Raw genomic sequence first — 12,224 nt, 5'->3', positions numbered from 1 at the left:
ATCCAAAATGTATATATGATATAAAAAATAACCAAGAGGTTTCTCATATTTTCCACAAGTCCACAAAAATATTCATTACTCCCTCTTCTTTTCCTGTTCCACACCCCTTTCACTGGTAAGCCTACCCACCCCCATCTTTCAGTACCATCTATTGTTAATGGCTCCCATGTCTCAGTATCTGGTCCTGAGCTCTAGACTCGAATTCTCAATTGCCCAAATGTGACCCTTTAGATATCCCATTGACCTCCATTCAACATGCCTGAAACTACATGTCTGAACACGTTTCCCTACCCTATTCATCCCAAAGTATGCTCTTCACTTGTATTCCTTGTTTTTCATGTTTATTTAGTTTTGAAAGAGAGAGAGTGTATGGGTGGGGAGGGGAAGAGAGAAAGGGAGACAGAATCTGAAGCAGGCTCCAGGCTCTGAGCTGTCAGCACAGAGCCTGACATGGGGCTTGAACCCACAAGCAGTGAGATCATGACCTGAGCTGAAGTCGGATGCATAACCGACTGAGCCACCCAGGTGCCCCTATTTCTAATCTGAGTTAATCACATCCACATTTACTTAGTTTCACGTTATAACTACAAAGTTAGAAAGTGTTTATTATTCTCAAAAGTTTTCTCCAAGTTAAACTGCTTTCCCAACAGGGACAATTAGAGAAATTTCAGCATAGGTTGTCCTGTAGATGATATTATAGCATTTCTGTCAACATACTGAAGAGTGTGATAATGGTTCTGGTTATGCGGAAGAACGTCTTACGACTTTTTCCAAGTTGCATACTAAAGTATATAAAAATACTGATCACAGTTTACTTTCAAATAGTTCGGAAAAAGAGAGAGAGAGAGAGCAAACAAATGTGGCAATATGTTAAAAATTGGTGATTCTACTTGAAGGGGTTATAGATGTTCATTTTACTGTTTTTGAACTTTTATTTTTAGATTTGAGACTATCAAAGTAAAATGTTCCAAGCAAAAACAAAAAGAACAAAAAGCAGAAGACGTGATAAAAAGGAAGAGAAAAGCTGTTCTAAACACAGAGGACAGTGCGAACAATACCTGTGAAACCTAACTCACTGAGTCTCAGGAAACCTAAATGAATAGGAACAGAAGTTTAAAAAGAAGTCTCTTGTCTCGGCAGTACCCCTACTACCTGGGATTACGCTCTCCTTAGCACAGTCTCTCACTGACTGTCACAACAGTTTCCTATTTGGTCCGTATGCAACCAGGCTCTCCACGTCCCTCCTCCCTGCCCACAGAGGTATCTTCCTCCAACATAGAACTGATTACTCCACGCTTCACCTACTTAGTAATATCTAACAGGCCACTTCTTCCACACCATGAAATCCAGACAACTTCACTCACCATGCCAAAACACTTCACAATAAAGTTCTCACCTCTCTCTTCACCCTACACGCTTGCTCTAACGATACAACTTATCATTCTTCAAACATACCAAGCACCCGTTTGTGATTCAACACCTCTGTGCATGCTGTTCCCTCTGCCTGGAGGGCATTTCCACCAATCCTGACACGACTGTCACGACCTTTGTTGAACTGTAGTGGACAATGTTACGCTCTACCAAACACCTCGGATCTGTTTTATCTTTCTAAGCTTCCCACCTTTCCCTTTCAACAGCTAGCTGCTGCAGGGTTTTAAAGAAGACTACTTTTGAACTCCCAAAGCCAGCTTTGCTCACAGCCAAGAGAGCAGCTAGTGCCTGGAAATTTGTGTCCCTTGTGATGACCCACTGACCAATGACTGCTGGTGCCTGAGTGCGAAAGCCCCAGCTCCCTGCCTCAGGCTGCAGGCCGCCTCTGCAGGCTCCTCAGGCCTCTCCAGGCTGAGTCATCCTTCTCTCTGTGGAGTTTTTACCTGAACTGCATGTCTACCTACCTCCCTCCTAGGCTATGAGCTCAGTAAGGGCTCACAACACATTGCTGGTCTCCGTACAGTATACTGCACGGCATGGGTCGGCGAATCTCAGGTCTTGTAATATTTATAGAGGAATATGACAAGGCAAACTGAAATGATGAATCCCCAAGGATTAACTTTTAAATAAGTTCTCTTTGCCACATTTGGGTATACAAGTCATTAATTTATTTTATACATACCAGGATTTGAACTGCAGCTGGTAAACTATCTAAAGGAAAATCTGGAAGTCCGAGAGTAGAAGATTCTTGGGAACAGAGAGTGGTGGCAAAGGACAAGAGCTGAGAGATTCTAGGGGAAAAAATTAAGTAATGTTAAATGCTATTCTAATAGTTTTAATGCATAAAATGCATTCACTTGTTAAACATAAAATAGCTGAGGCATCTTAATTGATATAAAATGACATTTACTATTAAATTCTTTTTAAAAAAAATTTTTTAATGCTTACTTATTTTTGAAGGACAGAGAGACAGAGCATGAGCAGGGGAAGAGCAGAGAGAGAGGGAGACACAAAATCCAAAGCAGGCTCCAGGCTCTGAGTTGTCAACACAGCGCCTAACACGGGGCTCGAACCCACAAACTGTGAGATCATGACCTGAGCCAGTCAGACGCTTAACTGACTGAGCCACCCAGGCACCCTGATGCTTACTATTAAATTCTTAAGAAACAACAGCTTCATATTCTGTTTAAAACTCAGAGGCTGACTAGATACCCAGATATATTTCTTAAATCTATCACAACATGTGAGGTTTTTCACAACCTGCCCCAAATTTATCCTGCCAGCCTCACCTCCCTCCCTTCTCAATCCAAACCTGAACCCCAGCCACCAAGAGTTTTTTATAGCCGCAAGAACAAGACATACACTCTCCTATCCCATGCTTTAAAAATAATTTCTTAGGATTCGTTAATTCCATTCTTTATATGGCAAAAGCCTACTCATTCTTTACGATGCTTCTCAAATGCCAATGCCTTTTTGAAATTATGGCCCTTACTATATAATGCTAAACTAATGTATTCTCATGTCTTTAAACTCTACTAGATCTTGAGTTTCTTGTCTCCAAAGATCATGTCTTATTAACTTATCATCAGCACTTACACAGTTACTAAAAATTCTTCAGAGCATAGTTGTTGAATGGATGAATTAATCAATGTGCAAACAAATAAACAAATTCAATGTTAAGTGTCCAGATACTTTATATAAAAGTGTGTGCGTGTGTGTGTGTGTGTGTGTGTGTGTGTGTGTAGCAGAAATACTTACTTCTCAGCAGAAACATTGGCTCCAACTGAATATAACAGTTTAAGTTGGTCCTAAAATAACACAGAAACATACCAAATCAATAAGGAATGTAACAAATTAAATGCAAATTTTATAGACACACTTCACTACTTTTAATTAAGCAGACCACTATGTAATAGCAAAAAAAACATTGTTTGATACGCATCATTTTCTAAAAATTAGCCTTTTAAGCCCATCACATAAGTAATGCCCCCAATAATCTTTTCTTCTGAATTTCCAGAGATTTTCTTTACCCCATATCCTTTTTCTCTCCCATTAACTACTGAGAGGGACATACAACCTAGTAACATTTTTATAGTAACCAAATACAAATAGATAAAAGAATTATTCTTGTTCGTACTTACCTTAAAGGGTAGATAATAAATATCTCTGTGCCTGAAATCGAGAACGGAGCGTGGGGTCTAAGGGATTCCCAGAGTACTTAGGCACTGGCAAACCCAAGGCAATGACTCGGAAGTTTTCACTAACTCGAACAAGCTTCCAGGCATCCACTCTGTTTTGGTATGATCCTAAAAGAAAGAGATCAAAACTCACAGCACCAACGATGCAGATTACAACTGCAGAGCTGCCCGGCTGCGGACTTAGGCCCTGACTGCTGAGTAAAGTGTATTTGAGGACAACCTCAAGACCCAAACCATCAAGGAAGGAAGCAAAGTCAAATCAGGAGAAAGTGCCAGGGAAGGTCATGACATGAAAACTGGTGTGGAACAGACACAAGTAGCTAACACATCAAGGAACAAAGAAAATGTGGGTCAGACCTCAAGCTGTAGTCCATTAACACAGAGAAATGAGTGAGGAGAGTCAGAAAATATAGTGGTTCAGACCAGAGAATGTGAAAAGGTAGTCCTAGACAGACTTAATGCTTACTGGCAGAGAAGAGACTGCCCCGTGGACCTCAAATACACAACTACATGTATGGGTACATTTCTGCCAAGGCATATTAATAATAACAACCCAACATGTGCTGAAAACTCACTTACACGGTAAGTACTTTCAAAGCATTTTACTCATTAACTTTTACCAGAATGCAAATAAACACTTAATTCCTTTTTATGGATGAGCAAACGATGTTCAAAGGAATTCCATCGTCCTGCTCCCCATCGTCCAGCAACTAGCATATTTTGGAGTTGAGAATGGAAATAGCACAGGGTTTGGAGTGATAAATCCTGGGCTCTAGCGCTCAGCATAAACTCTAGTGAAGTGACCAAGAGCATGTGTTATACCCTCTGACGCTCCGCTTTGTCATCCATAACGTGGGAATAATATCACCAGCATTACTATGGCCATTTGAAAGCAACTGGTCCACAGTAGGCACCGGTTAGATGTCATGTCTTCCCCTCTGCCTGACCTATCGATGGCTCTTCACTGTCCTCAGCTGTTGGAACTTATAAAGTTTATAAGAACATGTACATGTTCATTCTGAGAGACAAGTCCTCAGTTTCCAAGTATATCTTCGGGGATGGGGGATGCAGCCCATATGACAGTGTAGAAACTCTTAACGGACATCAAGGCCCTTCCTGGCCGGATTCATGTCCGAATCTCTAGTCTCATCAACCACTGCATAGCCACCCCCTAGCCTGCCTTCCCCAACCCTGTGCTCCAGTCCATGTCACAATGGTGGCTCTCCAGACACACCATGCTGCTTCACCAACACTGCCCCACTTGCTTGGAACGCCTTTCCACTTCGCACAGCAGAATACAAGCATCATTAAAGCTCAGCACAAAGAACATCGTCACTAAAATGGGCCTCTTTCTAACCCCTCCCTCCATCAGAACCATTTTTGTACCCCTCCGCTCTATCCTATGCAAGCTTCTACCACTATGCATGTGTGCATTGACTTCTGTTCATTACCACCTCATGCTGGATCCAGGCTCATGGGAGGACTTACTACCTCTTAAACATAATAGGACAAATGTTTTTTGATTGCATGAAGTAATTTAAAAACATAACCAAACCTATGACCCCACATTTAATTAACAGGACTAACAGTGATACTATGTCACATGTGCTAGAAAACAAGAGTCTGGATCTAGACCATCTGAAAAGCCAAGAGTGTAATCTTCAGAGAGTTAAATATTTTTATTTTCCACTTACCCAAAAATAATAACCTGGATATAAATGAAATTTATACAGACTGATTATATCCGTTTCCATGACAACAAAATTCTACTACAAACACCTCTATGAAACCATTAACATTTTGAAACATTCAAATTTAGTACATTGAATCTAGCTAGAAATAAGTGGGACTTAAATGGTGTTGAAATCCTTTTATCATAGAAATTGTCCTAAGGTGGTGATGTTCTGTGAAGGGATCTTGCCTATATTCTATGACATTCCTATGAGACAGATTCTATAAATATAGAAATGACAATTATGAATTAAAACTATGTATTTATACTGATATTTACATTGGGAAAAACAATGTAATACATCCTTCTCAATATTAACAAGCACTCCTTGTATACTAAAACCCTCTTGACCCCGTATCTCAAATTCTTACATAAAGTAAAATGTTTAATAACTCTGCAAAAATTCTCACACAAAGAATATATCAAACTTTTATTGTGAAGTAACTTCTATACTTTAAAAAAAAATCCATTTCTGAATATGAAATCATTTACTAAACTCTAAATCATTTAGTAAAAATGGCACGTAACGGGGCACATGTAAGTATCTGACTCTTGATTTCGGCTCAGGTCATGATGTCATGGTTTGTGAACTTGAGCCTCCCCATCGGGCTCTGCACTGACAGTGCAGAGCCTGCTTGAGATTCTCTCTGCCCCTCCCCTGCTTTCTCCTGTGCTCTCTCCCTCTCTCAAAAATAAATATTTTTTAAAAAATCTATTAAAAATGGGAAATAACTAAAAAAAATAGCAAATAACTATACAGGGGCAAATAATAGTTCTTTTATAATTAGAAAGTATCTAAAGAGAAAATGTCTCGCATACACCAATATCTACCTACTCTAAAAGTAATAAATATAAATTAATATATTTATCTGAAGTCATTTTATTTGTAAAATATTAATTAAAATTTAAAATAAATTTAAATAAAGAATCATCTTTTAGTAAATTAACTATAACAATATGAATGAATGAATAAATTTAACTTTTCTTACCAATTAAATCCTCAATTATCCCCTTCTAATTATATTAGCATGATGCCATCTTCAGATAGAGGTCCAAAACAAGACAACTATACCGCACAATGAAAATAGCATCTAGAAACTCCCATAAACAGTAAAGAAACAGTGCTAAAAGGATAGCAAGACAGATTTCTGAGAAAACAGACTTGCACAGTGGAAATCAGAAAGAGATATTTCCGGTCCTGCTAGCCTTGGAGCATCAGGTCAATCAGGACCCTCTGGTGTCAACACGTATTATTAGTGCCTAGTGTGTCCTAGGCTTGTATTAGCTGTATCTAGAAGAAACATAAGACACAGATTCTGCTCTTCAGCAATCTGTAGCCAACTTGGGGCAATAAAATTAGCATACATATGTATGTCACACATGACAGCACAGGTGTCAGAGAGACTCTAAGTCATGGAATACAGAGGCAGAGCTCTCGGTTAGAGCAAGGGCTCTATGAGCCCTTTTTTGTCCTTTTGTGACGTCACGTGAAGCCCTTCTCCAAAGCCTCTAAAGGGCCCCACACTCTCTTATTGTTTTTCTTTTTGTATCAACTGGCATCACAGCATTTAAAGTATTGCACTTATCCATCCATTCATTCAACAAATAGTTATTGAGCACCCACCAAGTGCCAGGCATTGTTCTAAGAGCTTGAAATAGCATCAGTGACAAAAAGCCCTGCCCTAGTGAAAGTTGCAATCTAGTGGAGGGAGGCAGTGAATGAACTAAAACATTGCAAGTCAGTAAATATGTAGGATGTCAGAAGACTAAGGCAATGAATAGAGCAGGGTCAGAGAGCATGGGGCAGAGAAGGACAATGCAATGTCAAATAGGAGGTGAGAGCAGACTTCATCAATAATGTAACATTTGAGCAAAGGCTTGAAGGAGTATAGAAGTGAGCCAGGCAGATATCTGGAGAAAAACCATTCTGGAAGAACAAAGTGACTTGCAAAGCACTAGGAGAATGCCTACCCAGCAGGTTTAAGTTTTAGTAAAGAGAATACTATCAGCTGGAGTGGAATAAAAAAGGATAGCAGGTGATAAGCCCAAAGAGGCACTAAGAGCCAGATCAGACAAGACCCTATTCTCCATTGTAAAACTTTTTTCATAGCGAGGAGAGGGTTTAGAACAGAGAGGTCTGACCTAATCTGTCCCATGTTTTAAAGTGATCACTGACTGCTGTGGGGCAGCCAGAATGAAATTGGGGCTTTTTAAGAGGCTCTTACAATTATCCAGGCATCAGATATGGATAGCTTGGATCATCTAGGTATCTTTTAAATATCATATTCAATTCTGGCAATATCTCCTGGAGCTTCTGGAGGGCAAGAACTACACTTTATTCAGCTCTGTCTTCCCAGCACTGTCTAGAAGCCATTAGACTTTCAGTACATAGTTGTTGAAGGACAGAAAAGGAAGATAGGAAAGGAGGGAAAAAGAGAAGACAGAATTTAAAGGAGAGGGGAAAAAGAAAAAATAGTTATTACATGGGCAAAAAAAAACCAAACTAAAAATCTGAGAGGTCGTCTAATATGATCTGCAAACCGAAGAACCTTGTGAAACTGCAACCTCATGACCGTTAACTGCAGCAATTCACCACAGACATGAGCCACCTGAACACTGTCCTCACTGTGATACAATCATGTCTTATACAACAAACAGCACCATCCATAGCTCAATAGCCAAGATAAGGGAGCCAGAGTTTTCTTTTCTTACTTGGAGAAGTTTGTCGTAACGCTCTGCAGACATTAGGAAGCGTCCATCTTCAAGCTGCATCTCCCTATTTTCCAGCAAGTTGTTCAAAACAGGCAGAACATTCCTCTCCGCCTTTTCCAAGCCTTCCAAAACAAGAGTTCTGCCTTCTGTGGCTGCACGAACCGCACACTATTTCCAAGAAACAAAAGCAACATGAGCATATTGAAGATTCCAGAGCATGGCCTAATTTTACTTGTAATGCAAATTACACTTGTGGTCGTTATTATAGGGTACCAGAAATCAGGAAAGCTGGGTTCCAGACCTTGATTTTGCTTTATCTGCCCATGTAATCTTAGGCCAAGTGATTCTCTCTTTAGGGCCTGTTTCACTAGTTATAAATGGAGAGATGAGAAGAAATGATCTCTGAGTTTTCTTTCAGCTGCAACATTTTATACATATGCCTGGTGAAATAGACAACTAGGAGCTGTCTTTGAATCAGTCACATAATTAAACAAGAAAATGAATTCCTTAACTAGAACAAAGAAATGAAGATTACAATCTGGGGTATCTATCCCATAAGCTTCTGGTGAAGATCAAATAAGCTAGGTGAGCACTCGCGGGGATTGTGAGCTTTCAAACAGAGTCACCAACAAATGAATTCAGCTTAGGGTAATGTTCAAAGCTGACAACATTACAAACTTACCAAACCAGAAAGAGTCAGGTTTTACATCAGACTGGTTATAACCATAGTCCTGTAAGTCTTCCATGTAAAGTTAAAAAAATTAGTAATAGAGAAAATAGGAAATAAAGTGGGTCCCAAATGGTAAGAGACAGGAAAACTATAATACAAAAATGTACTAAAGATGTGAAAAAATATCTTTCTTTAATCTATAAATCCTGAACAAACTAGAAAAAAACTACTTTTGGGTCAAAACCCTTGAAAATCTGATTTAAGAAAAAGAGGAAGAAAACCTCAATGACATTTCTCCTGCTCATTCAACAACAGGCAGAGGATTAATGTGCTAAATGTATGTTCTCACTCTCTCCTTCAAAGTCTCCTTCCTCAGCATCCATGCCACTGCATTCTCTTACAAAACTGTTTCTCTTTTTCTGCCTGTCCATTCCATGTAGGTAATCAAGAATCACATCTTTAACCCACAACTCTTCTTACTCTATGAGGTCTGGCCTGAGTAATCTCACTCAGTAACAAAGTTCCAATCACCTTTATGCAGATGATTCTTTAATCTTGAGCTCCTCCCAGCTCGACCACAGTCCCCCCATCACATGGAATGTCTCCAACCACAAGCTCACCTCAGCCTCCCTGTGCAACACTGAGCACATCATCTTTTCCCCCAAATCTGCTCTTCCTCTCATACTTTCTATTAAGGTGGGAAGGCCATTCACCAATGCCAGGATCTTTGATTTCTATCTTACCTCCTGTATTCAATTTATCACCATGTCCTTGATGATTATCTTCTTTAATATTTCTTGAACTCATCCCTTCTACCACCTCTCTACTTCAGGCTCCCCCTTACCTCTCAGATCTCCTCCCTATTAAGTCCAAGCTCCCCAAGAAATTTCCTAAGAAATTTCTCAAACAGCAAAGCATTGACTTTCCAAGTGTGGAAAAGAAAACAGACCATTGTTTATTCAAGCATTGTTGCAACACAAATGTTGAATTTTACACTGTATTGTAGAATTTGGTTTATTTCAGATATTTATGTATTATTTAAAGATATAAACTTTTAGGGGCACCCTGGCTGGCTCCGTCGGGTTAGCACCGACTTCAGCTCAGGTCATGATCTCACGGTTTGTGAGTTCAAGCCTGCATTGGGCCCTGTGCTGACAGCTTGGAGCCTGGAGCCTGCTTCGGATTCTGTGTCTCCCCTCTCTCTCTGCCCCTCCCCTGCTTGTTGCTCTGTCTCTCTCTGTCTCTCAAAAATAATAAACATTAAAAAAAAAATTTTTTAAATATAAACTTTTATGAAAACTACATTAGACTCAACATGATCATCCCATTAAATAACATAAATTCATGCATAATCCTTCAGAATTATAATTATCACATATATTTTAATTCTTTTCTGCCAAACTAGCCATCTTGTGGTAATACCTTTATTTAAAAAAAAAATGCATGCATATAAGTGATATAGTATTCCTAAAAAACAAAAATATAAGAATCTCATTTTTGCCAGCTGTATAAAAGACAAAACCATAGAAATGTTTTTGGAATTAAAAATAAAATCATAAACTACTTCTTATAAAAATTCATGTTTCAGCTAAGGTCTCAATAAAGCTTTCTTTCACGAGCATCTATTACTCCAAGAAAGTATAACTTGTAATAAAAGAGAAACAATTACAATTAAGCTATCACAACCTGTGGCAATATTCTTTTAAAAAGTTTTATCAACCTTTGTTACAAGACAGGCTAAATTCTGTATCTGACTTTTAAAAACTTCATAAAGATGAAAATACATGTTCTCTGACATAAAACTAGAAATCAGATATCAAAATTAATGGTTTCCCAATTGTGGGCCAGGGAAGACAAAGTCTAGACAACATAAGACAACAACAAATACTGCTTTTATTCACCTCAGGTATATTTTGGTTTCTTATGTACAGAATCTTTTCAGAGAGATGTGGAATAAGCTACAGTGAAAGACCAGAAACAGAAGCCAAATACATAAGGAATTCCTTTCATCTGCTCTAATGGATAAAGGTGCTGTGACCATAAAGTTGAGGAAGTAGTGATAGATGAAAAAAGAAAACACTATCTAAAGACCTCTTGGAAACCTGACAAATGCTGTACCTCTTCTCCGAGTAAAATTCATGAGCAAAATATGTATGTATATGGATACAAAATATGTATACCACGGAAACTGCAAGTTAAGGACCTCTACTATTAAAAACTGATAGAAAATCCCCATAACAGTAACTACCGGAAACAAGAATCATCAATGGATGGTAAAATTAGTGGGGAAAAGTATGACGAGAAATAGAATATTTGTAGAGACTCAAAGAGACAAAGGGAAAAATAATGCAACAGTGGAGGAAGCCGGTAGTTACCACCTTAACCAAGTGATCAAAATTAACATTACCACTAAAGAGATGTATCAATTTCACGTACTAAAGTTTTAATATAATGCCCTGAGAGGGATACAACATCACTTCTACAGTATTCTTACTAAAATGCATGATCTCAATCAACTCATGAGGAAACATAAGACAAGCCCAAGTTGAGCAACATCTACAAATGGCCATGAAAAGAAGGGAGAGGCCAGCTGCTGCCAGCTGGGGACAGTGTGGATGATGGTAGCCTTTTTTTTTTTTTTTTTTTTTTTTTTTTTTAATGAAGCAAGAAACTGAACACGTTCAAATGGTGATGAGGAAGAGCTGGTAGAGAAAGACAGAAAAGAGAGTGCATAATTACTGAATAAAACTGAAGAAGTTGGTACTTGATGTTGGAGATAGTTTGACCCAACTACTGAAAGGGAAAGTGGTAGGGTCTCTACAGAGTAATAACTGGCATGTATGTAACAAGTTCTTCCATTTATGCTATTTAATTTAATCTTCATGACAGTCCTCTTAAGTACACAATATCAGGGTGCCTGGGTGGCTCAGTCGGATAAGCATTGGACTTCAGCTCAGGTCAAGATCTGAGTGTTTGTGAGTTTGAGCCCCCCATGTTGACAGTTCAGAGGCTGGACCCTGCCTCTGATTCTGCATTTGGGTTCTGTGTCTCCCTCTCTGTCTACCCCTCCCCTGCTCACGCTCTGTCTCCCTCTCTCTCTCAAAAATAAACATTAAAAAAAATCAAAGTACACAATATCTTACCCAGTTGTTCAACTGAAGACAGGTTATACAGCTTGAAAATGGTAATGCTAAAATTTTAACCTATCCTTAAGTGATGGAGAAATGGAGTCGATGAAGAAGAGGTCAATGAATAATGCAAACGCAGATGATTATAACTTCGGAGTTTAGTTTTACTAGGCCTTGGAATTTGTTGTGTGCCTATTTAGAAAAACAAAATCTGCACAATACATTTATACACACACAAGCGACTCCATTCAACTCAAAGTTTATGTGACTCTGCAGCGTGCCCTAAAGACTTCTAGAGGTAACTACAATCACATTTCCCCAAATTCATATTATTTTTCAAATCAATTGTGATA

At 38.8% G+C, this 12,224-nt stretch overlaps 2 protein-coding genes across 3 annotated transcripts in view; both read right to left on the bottom strand.

Annotated features, from left to right (window-relative positions):
* Positions 1–2,194, bottom strand: part of LOC115511098 (von Willebrand factor A domain-containing protein 8) — a 289,504-nt gene extending 287,310 nt beyond the window's left edge. For both annotated transcript variants that reach the window (XM_030311601.1, XM_030311610.1), the window contains exon 1: positions 2,114–2,194. The gene's annotated coding sequence lies outside the window, so the exon portion shown is untranslated. The remainder of the gene's footprint in view (positions 1–2,113) is intronic.
* Positions 2,195–3,189: 995 nt separating this feature from the next.
* LOC115511110 (von Willebrand factor A domain-containing protein 8-like) overlaps positions 3,190–12,224 on the bottom strand; it is a 76,409-nt gene continuing 67,374 nt past the window's right edge. Inside the window, exons 5-7 of the mRNA XM_030311619.1 lie at positions 8,074–8,241; positions 3,573–3,737; positions 3,190–3,239 (exon numbers count right to left, since the gene is read on the bottom strand). Of these exons, the coding sequence (XP_030167479.1) occupies positions 3,630–3,737; positions 8,074–8,241 (276 nt within the window). The 3' untranslated portion in view covers positions 3,190–3,239; positions 3,573–3,629. The remainder of the gene's footprint in view (positions 3,240–3,572; positions 3,738–8,073; positions 8,242–12,224) is intronic.

The sequence above is a fragment of the Lynx canadensis genome, chromosome A1, assembly GCF_007474595.2.
Source record: "Lynx canadensis isolate LIC74 chromosome A1, mLynCan4.pri.v2, whole genome shotgun sequence".
Lineage (NCBI taxonomy): Eukaryota > Metazoa > Chordata > Mammalia > Carnivora > Felidae > Lynx > Lynx canadensis.
Note: the sequence above shows the minus strand (reverse complement) of the source record. Positions and strands in the feature narration are given on the sequence as shown.